This window comes from Tupaia chinensis, unplaced genomic scaffold (assembly GCF_000334495.1).
Source record: "Tupaia chinensis unplaced genomic scaffold, TupChi_1.0 Scaffold000235_1, whole genome shotgun sequence".
NCBI lineage: Eukaryota > Metazoa > Chordata > Mammalia > Scandentia > Tupaiidae > Tupaia > Tupaia belangeri.
Genome location: NW_006159713.1, coordinates 4,105,299 through 4,125,663, shown reverse-complemented (window position 1 = coordinate 4,125,663; position 20,365 = coordinate 4,105,299). Strand labels below are relative to the sequence as shown.

Here is a 20,365-nt window from a genome sequence, read left to right as displayed (position 1 = left end):
TTTCCCTGGCAAGCACACATGGCCTACAGCAAAAATATCGAAGAAAAAAGAATTAAGGCCTCAGCAAAGAATGGCAGAGTAAGAAACACAACTGAAGAAAAGAGACAGACAATACACCCACAGCCACTGTGCTGAAGATAGTGGGGGCACATGTACAGCAATAGATAAGGGCTACATAATGACCGTGGGAATTACCCAGTCCCCATTAATTAGGCTGACCACTTTGTGCCAAGAACTTCTGCTTAGCACTTTGGAAGTACCTTGAAAACTGGCAGGTTCCTGGGCTCAGATATATCTGAGAAGTATGCCAGGCTAATCATTTAGAAAGCCTGAATGAAAAGCCCTGTGGTTCCATTCATCACTACTGTGATAAGGAGCTTTGAATAAAAATAAATGGCCCAACATTCAAATTCTCTTCCCTTGACCACGCCACCCCCCAAGCTTATCTTAATTACATTAGAGATAATGGAGCATCCAATTTGTGGGCTAATCAGGGATGATCAGCCACCCACCTGCCCCATGCCAGCCTACTCAGTTTATACCCACATCTGAAGCACTAGGTAGGTGCAAAGAAGAATGCTAACTAGAGGAGCTCATGAGAGATTCAACCGAGCAACTCAACTAAGAGCTAAGAGTAGAGGAGTGTGGTAGGGGTATGAGACGAGGTGGGAGGCAGGGACTAGGAGGAGCAAAATGACAAGAACCCATAAAGAGAGAAAAGGAATAACTGGAAGGAGTACAGAGACTTAAAAATGAAAAGGAAACAAGACAAACCACAGAAGATGACAAGGCTGTGGAGAAACTAGCATAGATCCAGTCGGAATAGTCAAGTTATTGTTGCATGTTAGAAAATATTTCTCTTTGGACACAGTTAAAGAAGAATGGCAGGGAGAGAACTGGGCAACTGAATTAAGAACAGGTGGGGAGCACTCGAATCCCATTCTCAGAAAGGGAAGAGGGCAATATGCTTTGACTTCACACCCATTTATTATTGAGCTGTTGCTGGCGTTTAGAAATGCTGCATATGTTCCGATCATGTTGTTCTGTTTTTGCTGGGATGCACCAAATGGGAAAAGATGGGACACATTTGTGGTTTTGTAGCTTGTTTTCTTGGCATTTCAGCAGGACATTGGCAAGTTAGTCAAACATGAAATTGTCACCAAAATGCCAGAAAGCCGCTCACCTTTTATTTGAAAATGATTCTTGCTCAGCGGCAGTCTCCCTGTGTCCAGACAGGTCAAAGATCTCCCTTAGGACAGCTACCAACACGGGAATGTCTCCCTCCCAAACACATATGCACGCATTTTGCACTGTGGTATGTCACCTAAATGTTTTGGCTGGCTGCACACTTAGTCTCAGTATGGCACAATATTCTGAGACTGCCAATTCCAGAAACACATTCTGCAGGGTAAATGGATTAATAAGGCTTGGTGGCATTCGACAATCCTAATTTAATTTCATTGGTCCTTTGCAGCAGGAGAAGCAACGCTGGTAAGTAAGGCAAAGTGTGAGCAAAAATAACCCTTTTAAAAAATTCTCAAATCTGAATTAAGTGAATTTGTACATATTATTGCCAACAATGTAATTCATTAAATTTTAGAGAACTTTATTCTGATAAGTAAGCTTATTGGTCATGTAAATAATGCCTTTGACACATTCTCTTACATACAAGAGCTGGCAAGTCCCCTGCTCCTATTTCACATCCTAGTCGCAGTGAGATATTTTCAACTTCACAGAGTAGTTCATAAAGCACACTGAGAAGCATTTTTCATGTTCTATTTTTTAAACCATATAAATAAGACGTGAATAAATGCATTTCATTAAAAGAGGGTTACATAAATAAACAGTGAAACGGAGGTCCCCTGTCACCTCTGTCCCCTCTGCAGAGAGTCACTGCGGTAGCATGTCCCCTGCCAGCCTCCTTCCTGCAAAGAGCTGCACTTTGGGAACCCACCTCAGCTGGTGGCTAATCTTTCTCCTCCCTCCCCCCAAACCTCACTGTCCTGAAAAGATCCTACTCTGTATTGGGATGTTTTGGAATAGTTTTGATCATTTCATTCTTGTCGACATAGGGAGATAAACTCACATGTCTAGTAAAATATCTTCAAGAAACTTGCAAAAACACTTGTTGCAAAATATTGCTGCACATACAATGGTTGTTCTGGCTGACTGGTATACCATCTTCTTGAACACTAAGCTCATTTTTGCTTGTTTGTGGAAAAAGCTCAGAGAAATTGTTAATATAAAAGGTGAAACAGTCACACTGTGTGATAAAAGGAAATGAAGTGGAGGGAAATTATCAATGATCACAACTGCTGACTCATTAGGAACCAAATTACTTTTTACACAACAATAAAACCAAAGAATTTTCTAGTTCTTCTATTTTAAAATTAGTTTAGTAATTAATTGCCCCTGCCAGTACTTCAGATGTATTTTAGTCACTAAATACATGTACAGTTAGAAGCATGGTATTCTCAAAAAACAGTTGCGATAGAACTCCCTCTGAGTGACTAAGTAGGACAACTGGGCCTGCAATACAGACTTCAGCTTCCTACATTTCCCTGCCAAATGCAGCCCTCAAAATGATATACATCTACATGTGGGTTCATTTTCTCACCCTTTTCCGGGATTCTTCAATGGCAGACAGCAGGGCATTGTCCTTCTCATTCTTTAGGAAGCCCTGTGAAAGAGAAGAAAATGACACAAGCTAGGTTAAAATTAACCTTCAAATAATCCAAAGTGTACTGTAGGACAAAACAAAATCACCATAAGGATTCTGCCATCTAACCTACCTTCACCCTCACAAAACCTTCCGACTTGGAAACATCAAAACAGATGGATTTTATAGACATTGCCTGGTTTCTTTCATTCTGGGAGCACATAGTGACTACTGGAATGTGAAGTCCCCATAAAACAGTACAGCAGCGTTCTGCAGCCCACAAACAGGCTAGAAGTGAGCAGTCAAGACTGCCCTTCGAAATCCCTAAATGGCTCATTTTGTAGATACGACTTTGACTATGTAGCCAGTCATAGTTCCTCTAATAAACAGTTTCTCACTCTACACTTCTCTCTTGCCTTGCATTAATTCTTTTTTTTTTTTTTTTTAAAGAGAGATGTTTGCTATAGGGCATGTACTATAGCTCACCTGAGAGACAGAAAGATAGAAAGCAAGAAATCACCCCCTGGATGGGGAGGAGGATGGCCATGCCGCAGTCCCTTCTCCATTCTCCTGTAGGGATTTTGGGCACATATACACACATGCCCAGCATGAGTTTTAAGCCGCCAGGTCCGGGAACCAAACCATGGTTGACTACATGGGAGTCCAGCAACATAACCATTATGCTATCTGCTGGCCCCGCCTTACATTAATTCTTCAATTTCTTCCTAGCATTGAAGAAGCCATCATGCCTACTTGGTTAGGTGCTTTTCACATGCCAACAGCTAAGAAACTCTAAAAGTTATTTACACGTTTTTCCCCAAGTTTCACCATGTGTACTCCCTATTCGAGGTTCAATGACATCCACCACTTGTTTAATGTAAATGCAGTGAAGAGGAAACAGTCTCTACAAGTCTGACTTATTATATATAATTTTTAATTTGCTATAGAGTGCTTGTGCACACTGGAGAGAGACAGGCAGAGAGAGAGAGAGTGAGCAAGAAAGTGAGAAAGCACCCCAAGGAGGATGGCCATACCACAGTCCCCTCTCCTCCATTCTCTTCTCAGGATTGAGAAGGATGCACATGCATCTGGCGTATTTTTCAAGTTGCCATGTCCAGGACTTCAAACTGTGCAGTCGGCCATGTGAGATCCAGCCACCTTTACCTCTGCACTACCAGCTGACTACAAGTCTAGTTTCATGTGCAAAGTTTCAATGCCTGCAAAATGCAGTTACACAAAAACAAAATGACAGAGAGGACAGGTTTTGGAATGTGACCATTTCAAATCCTGGTGTGTCAATTTAGTGATGGCGGGATTTTTGCCAAGTCACTCAAACTTTCTAAATCTTGGTTTACTCATGTGCTAAACTGAGGTAATGCAATCAAGTTAGACCGTTTCTGACATTAAAGAAGGAGATGCCCAGAGTGGCCCTCCATGCTGCTGTCCACTGTCTGTATTTGCTTGAGCTGAGGTCTGTGAAGAGAGAGAGAGAGCAGAACACTGTCCTGACAGCCATACTTGCAGACAGGAAGAAAAACTGAGTCAGTTTCCATGCTAACACCTTGCCCTTCACACAGATTGAAGCTTCTTTTCCATAGCTGGGGGCGTAGGAGTCAAGTAGGAACAGGAAAGAGGACCCATCAACTAATATGAAGAAACTAAAGTCACAGTTGTAATATAGAAGGATTCGAGTTACCCTACATATCAGATCTATGTATGATCTATAATGCAAGGCACATGAATGTTAGCACATACTGGTGCATTTATACATGGCCAAAATGACCTGCTTTTTCAGAATCATGTTCCTGCTTTCTCCTGCCTCCCTGAAAGAAACTTTAGAGGGATATAATACAAAGTAAATTAAACCCTTTTAAAAAGACAAAAACTATATTAAAACATATGCGGCTTATATTTGAAACATACTGTCATGGTTACTTTTTGAGAGATTTTTGTTATAGAGTGCATGTACTTGCCAAAGAGAAAAACAGAGACAGAAAGCAAGAAATCACCCCACACACACCAAAGGGGAGATACCAATGCCGCTATCTCTTCTCCTCCATTCTCCTCTAGGGATTTTGGGCATGCATGCACATATGCCTAGTGTGAATTTTAAGCCACCAGGTCTGGGATTCAAATCAAGGTCAACTAAGTGGGAGTCCAGCGACACAACCATTACGCTGTTGGTCCTGATCATACTGTGTTTTAACAGCTGTAATATTTTAGCATATTTCATTCCATCTTAGAAATGAAGCTGCTGATTATTAAAAGGAAGTGGAGAGTCAGGTACAGAATACTGGGGATACAAATATACATAAAATAGTGCTATCTTCATAGATTCCTCAGATCCCTTATGTATCGGCCCAAGTCCCCCACATTTGCTGTCACACCCCAACCTAGGCAATGTACTGGGACAGACACAGATAAGGGCCAATGGCCAGCAGCCTAGAAACTAAATCATTCACTCACAAAAACTCCTCCAGGGCAGTTTCTGAGGCAGCTCTAAGGACACAGGAAGACACTTCCAAACATCTACACTGATAACTGTGATTGGGATAGAATGAGAAGAGGCATCAGGGTCAGTCACTTGCCTAAATGTAATGGCCTCAATAAGCCAGAATACCTAAAGTTGGGAACCCATGTGGTCCACAGAGAATGGGGCAGCTTGTCACTACATCTCTTCTGGCCACCTAATAATGCCAGGCACAAAATGGTGATAAAAACTTCAATGGGTTATATATACATACCCTTCAGAGCAAAAGACTGCATCAAGTCAACAAACCTGTAATATGAATTCCTTTTCTTTTATAAAAGGGTCTTAAATGGCTAAAGCGAAAGACTTTAGTGTTACCATTTATAAACGAAGCTACGGCACTATCATCATTGGCGGACAATTCCTGGACAAAAGGTAGACATGGATTGTATTCTATTGTACCTTTGAATGGCTGTTGTTATGGGAGGCTAACTGTCTGAACAAGTCACGTTTGGGGAAGCTGGAGAAATGAGGAAATAACTACTGTTTGACAAGGCCTAGTCTCATTTTTCTTTTTTGGTTCAAGGAGGAGAGAGACCTGGGTTAAGTCAGATGGTTCTGCCCCATCCCTTCTATGGGCTTCCTCTGCTCTTTCTGTTCTCTCAACATCACTTATGTATACATAACCGTCTTTAAAACAAACACACACACACACAAGCACACATACACAGACACTAAAAATACAAATGCAAAGCAATAATCAAGCACATTTGTTTAAAAGTAAAATACTACTCTGCAAGGGGAAAACCCCCATATTTCTAAGAGAAAACTATATCAAGTAATAGTTAAGAAAGAAAAACTACCAGAAGATAGTGTGAAGATTAAAACAGCTGGATCCTACATGGCTGACTACCCGGTTAGAATCCTAAACCCAGCATCTTGAAAAATACAGGGGGATGTGCCCAAAATCCCAAGAGGAGATAGAACTGTGGCATGGACATCACGCTTGAGAGGTGATTTCTCACTTTCCCTCTCTATCACTCGTGGACAAATACACACACCTTACAGCAAATGCACACACCTTACAGGAACAAACAAACAAATAAAGAAGGATGGACAGACTGACTGAGGCACAGTGGTAAAGTGTGACAGATTACAAGTCAGCCCCACATAGGAGATTTCCAGGTTCACATCTGGAGACCTCCCTGGGAACAGTGGGCACGTACATGTCCATGACCCAGGGCTGATTCAAGGAGGCTGGGAGTGGATCACAGCATCACCCTCTATTGGGAGTGCTGTCTCTCCTGCTCTCATGAAAGAATAAACATAAAAATAAATTTAAAAAATAAAAGAAGAAGAAAAGAAGCAAAAAAGAGGCCAGTTACAGTGACTCAGCAGTAATGTAATGCTCTGTGATGCTAAAGCCATATGGGTAAGTCCCTGTTTAAAGTCCCAAGGTCTTCCTATACATGCCAATCACACATGCACCCATGATCCCAGCTGGCTGGGGCGGATCACAGAATGAAGACCATGATGGGGTGTCTCCTTCCCTCCTCCCTTCTTTTGGAAGAAATAAATAAGCTTTGGAAAAAAGAAAGAAGAAAAACAACATTATTGCATTGGAACAGATTACTACTTTCATCTTTCAAGTATTTGTTATTAAGTTATACTTTTGAAATCTCAGTAAATTAAATGAAACATCTGTACAGGGAAGTCAAATTTAAATAGCACTCACATATGAACAAAGATTAGTAGTCATTATGTACCTCAAATGAAAAGAAGTTTTCTCTGTAGCACAAATTGAACCCACAAAATAAACTGGTTTTGAATTTTAATTTTTCATTCTTTATTTCTTTCTAAAACCAAACACTAAAATAGGTTACACAAAGTATTTTATTTTTAAAAGCAAGACATTAGTGACCTGTCTTTTGAAAAGAATCTTTAAGACAGTAATTTGTACAGTCAGAATAGTGCTGGGATCTTGTGCCCTCTAGTGGCAGTTAGTTTCTTTAAAGAACACACACCTCAAATACAAATAAATAAATAACAGCCCTCTAGAATTAAAGAACTAAAAAACTGAGCAGAAGCATACCTGCCTCCGCCCAGGTTTTCCATGGATCTATTCTTCAATCTCCTTTCACTGTACATGAGTTTTCTTTCCTTCCAACTACTCCTATGAAGCACCTCTCATGCCTGCACCCCACACATATACTTCTATGGGAAAAGGGGTTCTCTGGAGAGGTGGAGCTAGGACATAAAGAATGAACTACACCCAACACTCTGAACTCCCTGGATATAAAGATGGTTCAACAGGGACCAGCAGGTAGCATGGTGGTTAGTGTGCAGGACTCCCAGACCTGGCAACTTGTTTTCTCATTTTTTCTCTCTCTCTGTCTCTTTCTCTCTCTGGTGAGTGTGCATGTCCTACTGCAAATCAGAATAATCAAAATAAATAAATAAAATGAAATAATTCTTTTCAAAAAGAAAAACTGGCTCGATAGCTCATCGCCTGCTTAGATAGGCCAGAACCTGTCACTCTCAGAGCTCTCCATCACCCATATCCTTTCATCTCACCAACAAACACTTTTCTATTGCTCCTAGCCCCTCACCCAACCCTTCTACTGCTGGCTCCATAAATGACACTCCATAAACACCTGCAAGCCTGCTAGGTGAGAAGACTGCCCCTGCCTTCCGGTCTGTATACTGCTCCTCACTGCCAGTCCTGGACACAGACTCTCTTCTAACTAGCTTCTGTCACACATAATAGCTCCCATTCAGGAAGCAATTCTGGGCCAGACTCTGCCCTAGGCAATCCAAATACATACTGCTAAATCTTTAACAATATGAAGGAGACAAGATCACCCCACTTTACCCCTAATACCTCCACTCTATTCGGGCAAGAAACTGAGATTTAAACATCTTACTACTCTGGTCATAGATTCCTGATGAGGAAGAAGTAGAGGCAGGATGCATGTAGTTCTCTTGAAATCAAATGTTTCTGAGAGACTTAGGGAATGACAAAATTTCTAAATAGAGAAAATAAAGAAAAATGACCTCTCTCTCTAAAGAGATTGACCCAGGAGAAGAGCCTAAGTGTGAGGGAATTTCCCTTTCTACTTTGCAGGTTCACTGAAGGTCAACTAGCAATGGTCATAGTAAAATGAAAAATAAATTTATTTTAACATATACGTATACAGGAGCCATGTAAAATATGAACTCAAATGATTGAGGCTTCACAGGAGAGAGAGAATGGGGAAATGAACAAGCCTAATGCTCAGACAATAGTTAGTAAATAATTCTTTGGGAGATGGATTGCACCAACCAGCTACAGGAAGGTGAGGGTTGGAACCGCATGCCCAGAACAAAGGCTGTCTGAAATGCAGATAAAGTCTGTCAACTGATAACTTTTTGGAACCGCCCTCTAAAGAATAAATGGAATATCTACCCAGCTGTGTGATGACTGTTAGTCTCTTCTAGGATGGCTATTCTTCCTTGGCTATTTGATGATATTCCTAGGAAGGAGGGTTGACGTAACTGCATTTTTTAATGGGAAAGAAGCTTCCACAGAAAATTAAGTAAACTCCAAAGAGAGCCCTTCTCTGCCCTTGGGGTGGGGAAAAGTAAGACGAGGATACAGGCACTTGATTCTGGAGCAGCTCCTAAGGCCTCTCGGCATGTCAGACTCCAGTCCTTGACGTATCACTTTCTGAGTGCCAAAAGACCAAAACATCCTCACATTTGTTTTCTTCATCAGGTATTAGTTCTCCTTAACAGATGATGAAGTTAAGGCTCAGAAAACACTCATTCTTACAGTAGCAGTAATACCAGCTAACACTTACATGGTGATGACTCTGTGAGAAGTATAAGTGTATGACATACATCTAGTTAGAGACCTTACTTCTTTGTTGTTGTTTCACTGCTAGAGGGTGCATGAACTCTCCAGAGGGAAGCGAGAAAGGAGCATGGTCATACCACAATCCCTTTGCCTCCATTTCTCCATCCTGTGAGGATTTGGGGCATGCATGTACCAGAGTGTTGTTCAGGTCACCAAGGCTGGGATTCGAATTGTAGTCAGCCATATGGGATCTGGTTTCATTAACCACTTGACTACCGGGCCAGCCCACCCTCACTTTTAACCCAATGCTCTCACTACTCCTTAACAGAATCATACCTTAAGTATATCCTTAGTATAGGTTTATAAGTTGAGCAGCCTGTACGAGGTGGTTTCTAGAGCCATCTCCCAACTCTAAAATGTTGTGGGGCTCTGTATTAAGATGATCTGGTTCACGAGCAGCAAAGCTCAGATCTAGATCTCAAACTGTCTTACCTCTTGCTTACCCTTTTTCACTCGCCCAAGCTGTTTCTCATCACAGCAAATCAAAGGCAGAAGAAACAGATATCTTATGCTTGTATATTCATTCCCCTTCCCCTCATTCTCAAATAGGGGAAGATGAGATGTCAAGTTGTTAGCATTCCTTCAGGACAATGGTCAGACTCATAATTGGGTCATGAAATCAACCAGCATTTAAAAAAATAATAATAATAATATGCAACAGAGATGTGTGATAGTAGTGTTGTTTTGTGAAACTTGTTTCAGTTGTATATATTTACTTGCAAGTATACACTGGGTCATAGTGTAAACTATTTCTTAATATGGGTCACAGTTCAAAAAGCTTGAAGTCACTGCTCTAGAATCACCCCACAGTGTTCCAAATATTGCTGCTATTACTGTGGAGCAGTAAACACTATACATCTGCCCAGGCAGTATCTCCAGCCACCTGTGCTGTCTGACAGAGGAAGTAGGCTATCCACAATGTACACTGGCTAGGAAGAGCCAAGAATAACCCAGAATGTTACCCAAGGGAAACTGATTCTCCTATCAAATACACAGTTATATCTCAAGGACTCCGTGGTCAAAGTGGTTCTTAAATGGCTCAGGTCAAGAAAAACAGGAATGAGACTATCTTATTTTTAATCACTGGGAGACTTAGAATCCAAGTGGCAGCTAATTGTACTGTAGGAAAAGGGGGGGGGGAGCAAAAGGATATTTGTTTTTGCCAAATGGCCAAATTCTCAGAGTTGATTTGCTTTCCCAAAGTGAAAATTGCAGTAAATAAGGGTCTCTGATAAAAGATTTCAGTATCCACTTTAGACAGGAAAATAAGATGGCCAAAAAAAAAAAAAAAAAAAGAAAAGAAAAGCCTACATTGATTCTTCACAGTTCTTTGCTTCCCACCTACAACAAATAAGTGATTTGTTAGAGAGTTATATAAACAGTTTGAATTGAAGAACATATAAATTTCCTGGCTGTTAATTAACTAACTAATAAAATCATTACAGTCTAAGATGATCCCAACAAAGCAACAGCCATATATTACATGGTCCTTAAAACACAAAAGACTATTCCATGTCTCTTTAACAGACCAACTGGCGATCCACCCTGTCAAAATATAAAGTGAGACACCCACAGCAGGTTAGACATTTATCAGAAGGTATGTGACACAACACACAAATATGTGGCGCTACAGAAATCTTGTACATTCCTCATTTAATACAACATACACAAAAATTAACAGAAAATCTGTAACCAACACTCCAATCGAAATGATATTAACACAAAGTGAGCAGTGGCATTAGGAATGGTCACTGTGGCTGAAAAAGAACATCACCAAGACAAAAGCAATTAAGTAGGAAGGCAAAATACTAAGAAGCAAAAGATAGCAAATCAAGGGACCAGCAGATGGCGTAATGGTTACATATTAGACTCCCACTAGTCAGCCGATGTTTGAGTCCCAGACCTGGAAGCCTAAAACTTACACTGGGTGCATGTGCATGCGTGCCCAAGATCCTGAGAGGAGAGTGGAGGAGAAGGGATCACAGCGTGGCCATTCTCCAGGAGGGTAATTTCTGACTGTCTCTCTGGCGAGTGCACATGCCTTATAGTCAAAAAACTCTTAAAAAAAAAATAGCTAATCAAAAAACAAACTTACAAAAAAAAAATAATAATAATAGATCTGCCCCAGGATGAAACAAGAATTCCAATAGGCACAATTAAGTGTTCATGAGAACTCTGGTTAGCATAACGGAGAATTGTCTGGATTCTATAAAGACAGGAGTGTGAGGTATACCTGTTATTTTGCTTCAGCCGATTCCAAGTAAAATACCTCATCTCCTAACCTCTCCCAAACCTTCCTGATTTCTGAACAACTGACCTCTTCTGAAACCTTGTCATGGACAAAATTTTTACAAAGGTAAACCTCCTACTTAAGAAGAAAATAAGGATGAAGTAAGGTACCATTTTCAGATGAGCACAATAGAAATCCTGCCAGTACTTGGAGAGCCTCTGGGCTTATCAGATGGTGTAGACTCGCTTTTTCATTAGCTCCCTTTCATGGTGCCTACATGGGGAATGCCTCAAGGAATTTTTCAACTGCAAAGAGATGTTCATTACTGATGAAGCCCCAAAACTGAACAGAAAAATTTGGGGCACAGATTTGGAGAAATTCATAAGGTTTCTCAGCATGTTTGGTTATTTTATTAAACCACTACTATTGCATTAAAATAAAAACATAAAATGTCAGCTTACAAAGACCATGGAAGATAAAAATCTCCAGCAAGGAATATAAGCTGAACAGTAAATCCAGGTTTTATTCTCCCACTCAGATATTTAGATTAAGTCCCACTGCATGTTTTCTACAAAAATGCTATACTTTAAATCATCTGTTCACAGACTGCATCTACATCTTCAAAAATGTTCCTGCTAAAAGCAGTGCTAAGCAGGCAGAGATGACACCCGCCAATTGTAATATATTTTTAATGCCACTGTATGACTTCCCGCTATGCATTTATGCAAAAGCCTAGCTGCTCTCATTCAGCAGGTGGCAGCAGACGCTGCTAGAGTAGCTGTGGAGTTCCACCATTTGCCGGCTCAACAGATCCATGGGAGCTGCAGCAGCTCTGGAGCCACAGGTAGCAGACCTTAGCGATATTACATAGTGTTGCGTGGGCACCAAGCCATCTGTCACTGTCAATCTGCCAGGCCCCATTTTGTACATGTTTCTGCTATGGTCTAAAGAAGGGGCTACAAAATTACATGATAGATTTGGGTCCATTTAGGCAAAACAAATCACTTACCCCCATGATTCAAACTGGTTTTCAGAATGGTTTACAAATTCTCACAGGTTGAAAGCTTCACATGCGCAGAGATACCAAACCCAACAACACACAACACCAGGCAGTGCCTCTTCCCCAACTGGCAAAGGACCTTCAGGCAACATTTGACCTAGTGCATAGTCACATCTGGACTCTTCAAGGATGTGACTAGACAGCCAGGATACAATTCCATCTACACTTTTGTCTTCTGGGAAAACAATAGACCTTTAAGAAAGTACTAATATAAATCTAATTGACTCTCTCTTACAGATCCTTCCCTATTATTCTCCCTACCCCTTCAAAAATAGAGCACAAAACCTCAACACATAACAAAAAACCAACTTCCAAGATTTTAGCATTACGTAAATAAATAAAATAAGAAGTGAGACTCACCATCCCAGAAAGGTAAGCTGTGGAAATAATCACCTATAAGAATAGGGACATGTAGGCCGGCCCTACTGCACAGTAGTTAAGGGAGCTTGATCCCACATGGCCAATGGTGGTTTCAATCCTGGCCCTGGGAGCATGTGTATGCATGCCCAAAATTCTAACAGGAGGAAGGAGTGGAGGAAAAGGATTGCAGCATGACCACAACCCATTGGGGGTACTTTCTCATTTTCTCTCTCTCTCTTTTTCCTGTACCTGCATATGCCCTCTGGTGATAAAAAGAAAAAAGAAAAAAAGAAAAAGAATGGGGCCATGCCATTCCTGTGGTGGGGTAGCAGAGAGTACGTAAATGTAGGCACACCTTCCTAATCAGTACAATGTAGGCACACAGCTACTAGATACCTGTTCCTATTTCTACACCAAGGCACCCAGCGGTACTGCTCAGCATATCAGGCTGCTGCACTTGAAGAGGAAGGCCAAGGTTAAAGGATGCCTGTGAAAGCCATCTGACTCTTCTCTGGGCTACGGCTGCAAAGCCAGTTCTGCCCATTTACAGGGTCCCAGGACATTCCTGTTGTCTGCTACCTTTCTCTCAATCATCCAGGAATGAAAGTAAGCCGCCCAGCGCTGTTTCTAAAGGGCTCTGGAGACTTCGTATAAAGGGGGAGGATTAAGGACATCATATAAATGCGTAAAATAATAAACAATGGCCGTCTAGGCACTAGTGGTGGAAAAAATGCTTTTCAGCAAAGCCTCCTTTCCTTCCAAATCTAACAAAGAGCCCTGTGATAACCCTTCAGGGTTCTATCAGCAACTTGCCTGTCTTGGTCACAGAAGGCTGGGGAGAGGACTATGACTTGGAGCTGCTATCTGCCCACTTCCAGAAACACAAGCAGAGCCCTCACCTGAGTGAGAGGGGCTGTGATGCAGCAGGATGTGCCACACTGCGGTGGCAGGGCCTCTGCTTGGGGTGGGGGGATGGAGGGAGGCAAGAGCACCCAAAGTCGAGGAAGGGAGGGAAGAGGGGAGGAAAGGCAGCCAGCCAACTGCTCTCTGACTGCTGAGGTGGCCCCAGGAGAGAAAGGAAGGACAACTCTGAGCAGAGATTCCCTCCCCCAGTCACCCTCCAAAGCTAGCACAATTGCTAGGGCTCAACTTTGGAGACACAAGAAGGGGGAAGATTCTGAAGAGAACACATTTTTCAATCCAGCTTGACAAATGGAATATTAACAGTGTGTTGAAGTCCAGCTGGCTTCAGTGAGCAGCGGCAGAACCCTCTCCTCACCCAAAGGTATGAATAGACCTCGAAAATATTAATCCCATAGTCGCTTGAAGGTGATGAAAAGATAAGATAAAGATGAAGCATTGAGAAATGATAAAAATGTCTCAATATGTCTATGGGGAACTGATTTCCATCTTGGAGACGTATTAGTCCAGATCCAAAGAACTTTGGGTACTAAAACCGCACTGCAGTATAGAACGGGACTGCATCAATAATGGCCTTTATCAGAGCCAGCATCTCTCACCACGGCCCCTAAATCCGCCCCAAAAGAACGCACTAAAGCAATACCACTTCATAAACACACACGCGTACACAGATCCCTGGTTTTGTCAGATCGAGTCTTTTTTCCCTCAGGTAAAAGGAAACAAAGCAAGGTTTGAAGGCATGGGAAGGAAAGGAGAGAAAGGGTGTGTCTCAGAGCCGTCAGGTGGAGCCCAGCAGCTCCTGCAGGCTGGTTTCTCCAGTGCTCAGGATCAAGCCTCAAGTTCTACTTAGCAAGCACAAGGAGCGCTGTTAGTCAGGACAATGTTTGGGAGCCACGTCTCATATTAATTCCCTGCTGGTACACAGTGTCAGTCATTTACACTGCAGTCGAAAATCACAGCTCCTCCTGCTATGCAGCAATGCCTATGCTGATGGGATTGGAGCACCAATCATCTCGGCTGTCACAGAAAAGGGAGCTCTGGTTTTGCTGCAGTTTCTTCTTATTCAGAAATTCTTTTTTTCAAAAAATCTATTGTTTGGAGACCACTAAAACAAACAAGAGGCCCTCCCTTTTACAACTTCATGTGGTCTTAAATGGAATTTGTCAAGGCACTCCTTTGCTAATAGTATTTGTGATTTCACACTCTCTCTAAAGCCTTAATTAAGTTTGGAAACGTTTTGACTTTACCCTGTCAGAGCTGAGGAATACTGCAGAAGGCACCACTCACCACAGGTACAGAAAACACAAAACACTGCCTAGCTGGGGTGGCAGACACAAGCAACAGAAGGAGAGATGGCAAGGCCGTTTTTAAAATACAAATAGCCCAAAATGGACAGGAAGCTAAAACCTTTCCCTAAATCCATTCTTACTAAGAGAAACAAGACGACCCAGCCCTGAGGGGTCCAATACCTAAAGTTAAAGGAGTGACCTGCTGAATGCCCAGCTCCACGCACATAAGTGTGATGACCTTGCCCATCTAGGAGATGAGCACTTCACCCTTCCTGCAGAGCCAATGTGACGGGCTGAAAACCTTGACTTGCAGGATAGATCTTATTTTTAAGTGCTTGTTTATGAATGCATTAATGTATGTCACCTTCATCACAGACCCAGGAGGACTCCAAGCACAGCTCAGGCAGTCTTTCCTGGAACAGCTGAAAAGGAAATCTCTACGAGTTAGGTGGCTAAGGTAAAGACAGACTTCACTGAAAGCTCCACCCGTTAGATCCATCGGTCACCAGCAAGCCCGCACAGAGAAGGAAATGGTGTCAGATGCAGACAGAGGTACAGCACAGCACAGAGGAGGAGTCGGGTGGGCTGAACACGAGGCAGAATAGACCGCTTCTCAGAGGCATGACCTTGAGAAAGTTATTTAATTGCAGTAAGCTTTGCTTTACTTTATTAAGATGAGCTCACGGCATGATTTAAACTCTAAGGCCACCTCCAGAAATCTCAACTCCCTAAGAGGTGGAAACAGGTGAGAAATTAGCATCGTCATTACCAGCATGACTATAGCTCACTTGCAAAATGATCCATGCCTTGGGCAACACACACACAAAAAAACCTATACGTGTGTGTGTGTGTGTGTGTGTGTGTGTGTGTGTGAAATAAGCTTTGTTTTTAAGGTAGCCCGTATACATATATTTCATACACATAAAATAAACAAAACTCACAAAGAGCTAGAATGGAAACTAGACAAATAACATGTTTTCAAAGAAATGCTAGCTTCACCTTGCTATGAAGGAGAACCACGCTTTCATTTTCTAAAAGCCCATCCCATATTAAAAGTCAGTTTCTATACTAAAAAGAAAGCACAAACAAGAAATTTCAAGTGTATCAATATAAAGTATCTATTTAAAATTTTATTTTAATCATATTTGTCATTAATATCTTAAAAGCAACATTGAAAGCCATTTAGACATAAGTACTAATTAAGTCTTCATTTCAGGAAAACCTCAAAAATTCTACCTTCTGGCAGAAAAAGGTAACTGTAAGATGGCAAGGCAGTGCCACTAAAGGTGTCTTCGAATTTGACAGGAAATTAACTCGTGTGGTCCATCTCTTATCACAGGGTACCTGGTGACGCCATTTTACTCCTTCCTCACTGCCATCTTAGTGCCACGGAACGTTTCCGAGCGGGCTGGCTGACATGCTCGCTTATCTACAGTATGGTACTGCCAGAGCAATCACAGGTTTGATACGAATACATTTTTGTCACAAAAAGAATCAACCCTTGACTCTTTACTACCAGCCAGGCTAAAATTTCTTTGGAAAACTGAGGAGCATCCAGACCAAAGAGATTCTGGAATCTCCTACAAGTACCAGAAAGAAGAGCCTCTTCCCAGCAGTCAAACTTGAGTAGACCATGATGGAAGCAAAGAAAATATGAAGCAACTGGGTCTCTGTTTCCTCCCCAGAGTACATAAAAAGGTACTCAGTACACAGATTATTACAAAGCCAGCAAAAGGGAACAAGAACAAATTTTTCAAACAAGTTTTGCTTTTAAAATGTCAAAGGCAGGCTTTGTGGCACCCTTCATGCCATCCAAACATTTTATGTAAGTAATACTGCAATTAAAATGAAGTTCTGATTTGCTGTCCTAAAACTCTTATTTCAAGGTGCAAGCCTTGTTAAAAAAAAAAAAAAAAGACCAAGAGAAGAAAATATTTATACATTCTACCATATTTCTAAACAATCTGTAGATCAAATGACAGCCCCCAGAATTAAAAAATTAAGGTTGAGATTTAGGCTCTTTGGCTGCAAGCTAATACTAGTGCCAAAGATTCACGAAATTTTTGCAGGATTCTAACCAGGGCTCATGACAACTGAACCTTCCTGTGTCAATGAAAAGGCTGATGTGAAGAAAATCGTTTTACCTAGTTTCAAACCTCTATTAATGACAGGAAACAGCAATTAGCCACTAAGAATAACAGCAGCTAGTGCAACAAGACCAAGAAGAACAGTTGGCTTTATAAATTTAATATCAAGTTAAAAGGGCTCTCAGATACTCAGTTCTGTGAAGATTCAACTCCTGAGACAGCTGCTAAAGCACTTTGGGCAAATTCTTCATGGTATAGTTTACTGTAAAATACATTTACTATAAATTCTTTAGGGTTTAAAAGATAAAAAAATTCTTCAGCCTTTAAAAGACAAATACACAAATCAAAGTTAAAATCCACTTGGTTCCTCTTAGTAATAGCATAAAAGAACAAAGAAAGAAGCCGGGTCAAATCCAATTAATTTTAAGAATCAAGTCTCATAAGCTTATAATCACAAAACAAGAGTTTTACACAAGTAGCTTTGAAGTCACAACTATTAATTAAGCAGAAGGCACTAAAAATTATCTCCATGAATAAGAGTGAAAGCCTCAATCTACTGACCTTTAAGGGCAAACTCTGGTTTAGTCAAAATATTTTCTTCTTATATATTTTAATTAGCTATTACAGGTCACTAATATGAAGCGTTTTCTTTAAAAAAAAAAAAAAAAAAAGCCTCTAAAATCCAGCAATTCTTTTTGGGAATGGAAAACATACTTTTTTTTAAACACAGTGAAAAGAAATCTGAACTATTTTAAAATTTACCATGCTCAGATTTCTTTATTCTCTCAAGTTTCATTTCCATCTGTGACTAGTGGTAAATTCATACTTCTCATTAACTTGAATTACTAATGAATAATTAATTAAAATCATGTGCTAAAGTCAGTCATAAAACCTGTGTTTTTATATATCACACCTGACTCTTAATGCATAATTTTTTTTAAAAAATCCAAGAACCTCTGTGTTATACCATTCATATTTGAAGTGTTCATTTAATAATCTATTTTGCCCATTCAACCAAAGACAAATTTTTAACCTCTCACTGCTACAGGAGTATGAGAAATACTTACTGTAGACAAAAGGATTCCATTTTCTTTCTGGGAATGTTCTCCACCCTCCTAAAGAACTCTCCTATAGAGTGCAAATTCATCTTCTTAGTTTTACAGTAACAAAGCTCCTGTGCCACAGAACCTGGTGTAAATGAAATGGCCCTGCAGCTGCCTTCAGAATCCACCTCACTTCCACCATGATACAGCTAATTGTTAAAAATGGTGGCTGAGACATTTTCCATACATTAAATTAAGGAGCTCTGATGAAGGCGCTGGCATCCACCCACTTCAGACAAAGGAAAATAATTTGCAACTGTACCAAGGCACGGATAATTGAGTCATCCCCCATACAGGGTCAGTGTAAGAGGTTTCCTCCATCTTTACCAAATGCAAACCACATCTCATTGTCTCATCTCAGAAATCAATTCTTTGCAATGCTGCACTGGGTCAGAGTTTTCATGGAATCTTAGTGGTGGGTAAATCCAGACCTCCAAAAGGAGCCAATTCTGACAGTTCCTCTCCCCTTCCTGAGCAGCTCTCCTCTATTCCCTACTTGACAGCTTCTCAAACCTTCCTATTGTTAAGAGTCAAGAAAGTCCCACACCTCTAAAGGGAACTAAATCCCTCAACTAGGTGAGCAATTTCCAAGTCTGGGTTTCAGAAAGAAGTCCCGACCCCACAGGTCCCACAATACAAATGCTTTACTTGGAATAAAAAGCTAAATACATCGTCTCATTTTTTTGTTATTTTTTTAAAGACAATAACTAATGAGCTGCTTTTTAATGCTGAATCAAAAGCATTTTACCTGCGATATTGCTCAAGGTATTAAAAGTGCTATGGGCAACATTTATAATTTTATTATACTCCAGATAATGCTCACATGACTTAGGAAGTTTTTATTTCACTTACACAGTCACATTTTCTACACAGAAAGTATAAAATACACTTAAAAGATTCATATCATACTCTTTTGAGGATGAATGTGAGAAATAAAAAAGTAACTATCTTAGCTTAAATTGTGAACATTTTAGAATAGTTAAGATTCTACATCTTTGATGTTGCTATTTAATTCTTATTTAAAGCCTTATTTTAAAACATTTCCTATGAGATAATTCCAAGTATCTCAAATAGCACCTTTTCCCTAATCATCAAAAATAAATGACTGAATTCCTTACAGGCATCCTATACACACGTACACACACACATACACACATGCACGCACCCCTACAATCCCAAAGAAGGACCTGGTTTTAGCAAAAAAAGAAATTGTTTTCATATTTTACCTCATACCAGAGTTCTGCAATTCACATGTATCTCTTTTAAAAATCCTAAAGAAAGTCCATAGTACTTGCTACTTGAAGTCTGCAAAAATCCAACATAGCCAAGTATTTAAATCTTGAAGCAAACACCTCTGCCCCACCCAAGAGATTTTTTAAAGAAAAATATTAAAATGGCAAAGCACGTATCTGAACAATTCTCAGAAGAGTCAAGTACTTTTTTTTAAATCAAATGAGCTAACTGCTCCCAATTTTATTTCAAAAATTTAAACAAACCAAGACCTTGTCTTTCAGAGGTACTGCAACAACATGCAGTCACTCTGCTCACCCAGGTGCATTTATCTTAATTTCTTCATAAAACATAGGCAATCCTACCTGCAGCTCTCAAATTTAAGGAGTTACAGACCAGTCGACGCTGTCGGTCACTGCAGCTCTTCCATACCTTCTATGTGGGATGAGCTCTGTCAGAATCAGTGCTCAAGTTTTTCCCACCCCAAACTGCCTGGATTGGAGGGTGGGGGTAGGGGGTGAGAGAGGAGAGAGGAAAAGAGAGAGAGAGAGAGAGAGAGAGAAGAAAATAAAAAGAATGACTCCTTTGCAAGTGCTGATATGACTGAAGCACTAAAGAGTCCAATTAGACAATGAGATTGCAGGGTTCCCTTAAAAAGGGTACACTGCAGTCCCTGGAGCAGAGCATCACCGTTTGTTGTGCTCTATACAAATTCAGAGAAGTCAGCCGTCAGTTTGAAAGCACAAACTGATGGGAGTAACAGTTTATAGGTTACAGAAGGGTATTTTATTGTTAACGGACTGTACCAAGTTAAGATTTAAGAGGGGGAGAGACAACATGTAGGCAAGGAATGCTATGATACTTTTTTCCCCCAACCCAAGCCACTGCAATTACTCTGATGTGAATTTTTGATGACTTCCGACATCTTGCGTGGTTAATAATCGCTTCAGCTGTCATGTTTGGTTAATGTGGAAAATGCATTTGCTGCATTGTGATGCAGTGCTGTGGCCACAGATTGTAACACCAGTTGTGAAGCTGGTCCCTTAACTGAGCAGCAGGAA

At 40.7% G+C, this 20,365-nt stretch overlaps 1 protein-coding gene across 1 annotated transcript in view; it reads right to left on the bottom strand.

Moving 5' to 3' along the window:
• NUP93 (nucleoporin 93) overlaps positions 1-20,365 on the bottom strand; it is a 118,998-nt gene that overhangs the window by 40,509 nt on the left and 58,124 nt on the right. Inside the window, exon 4 of the mRNA XM_006148401.2 lies at positions 2,618-2,680. Coding sequence (XP_006148463.1) covers positions 2,618-2,680 — 63 coding nt within the window. The remainder of the gene's footprint in view (positions 1-2,617; positions 2,681-20,365) is intronic.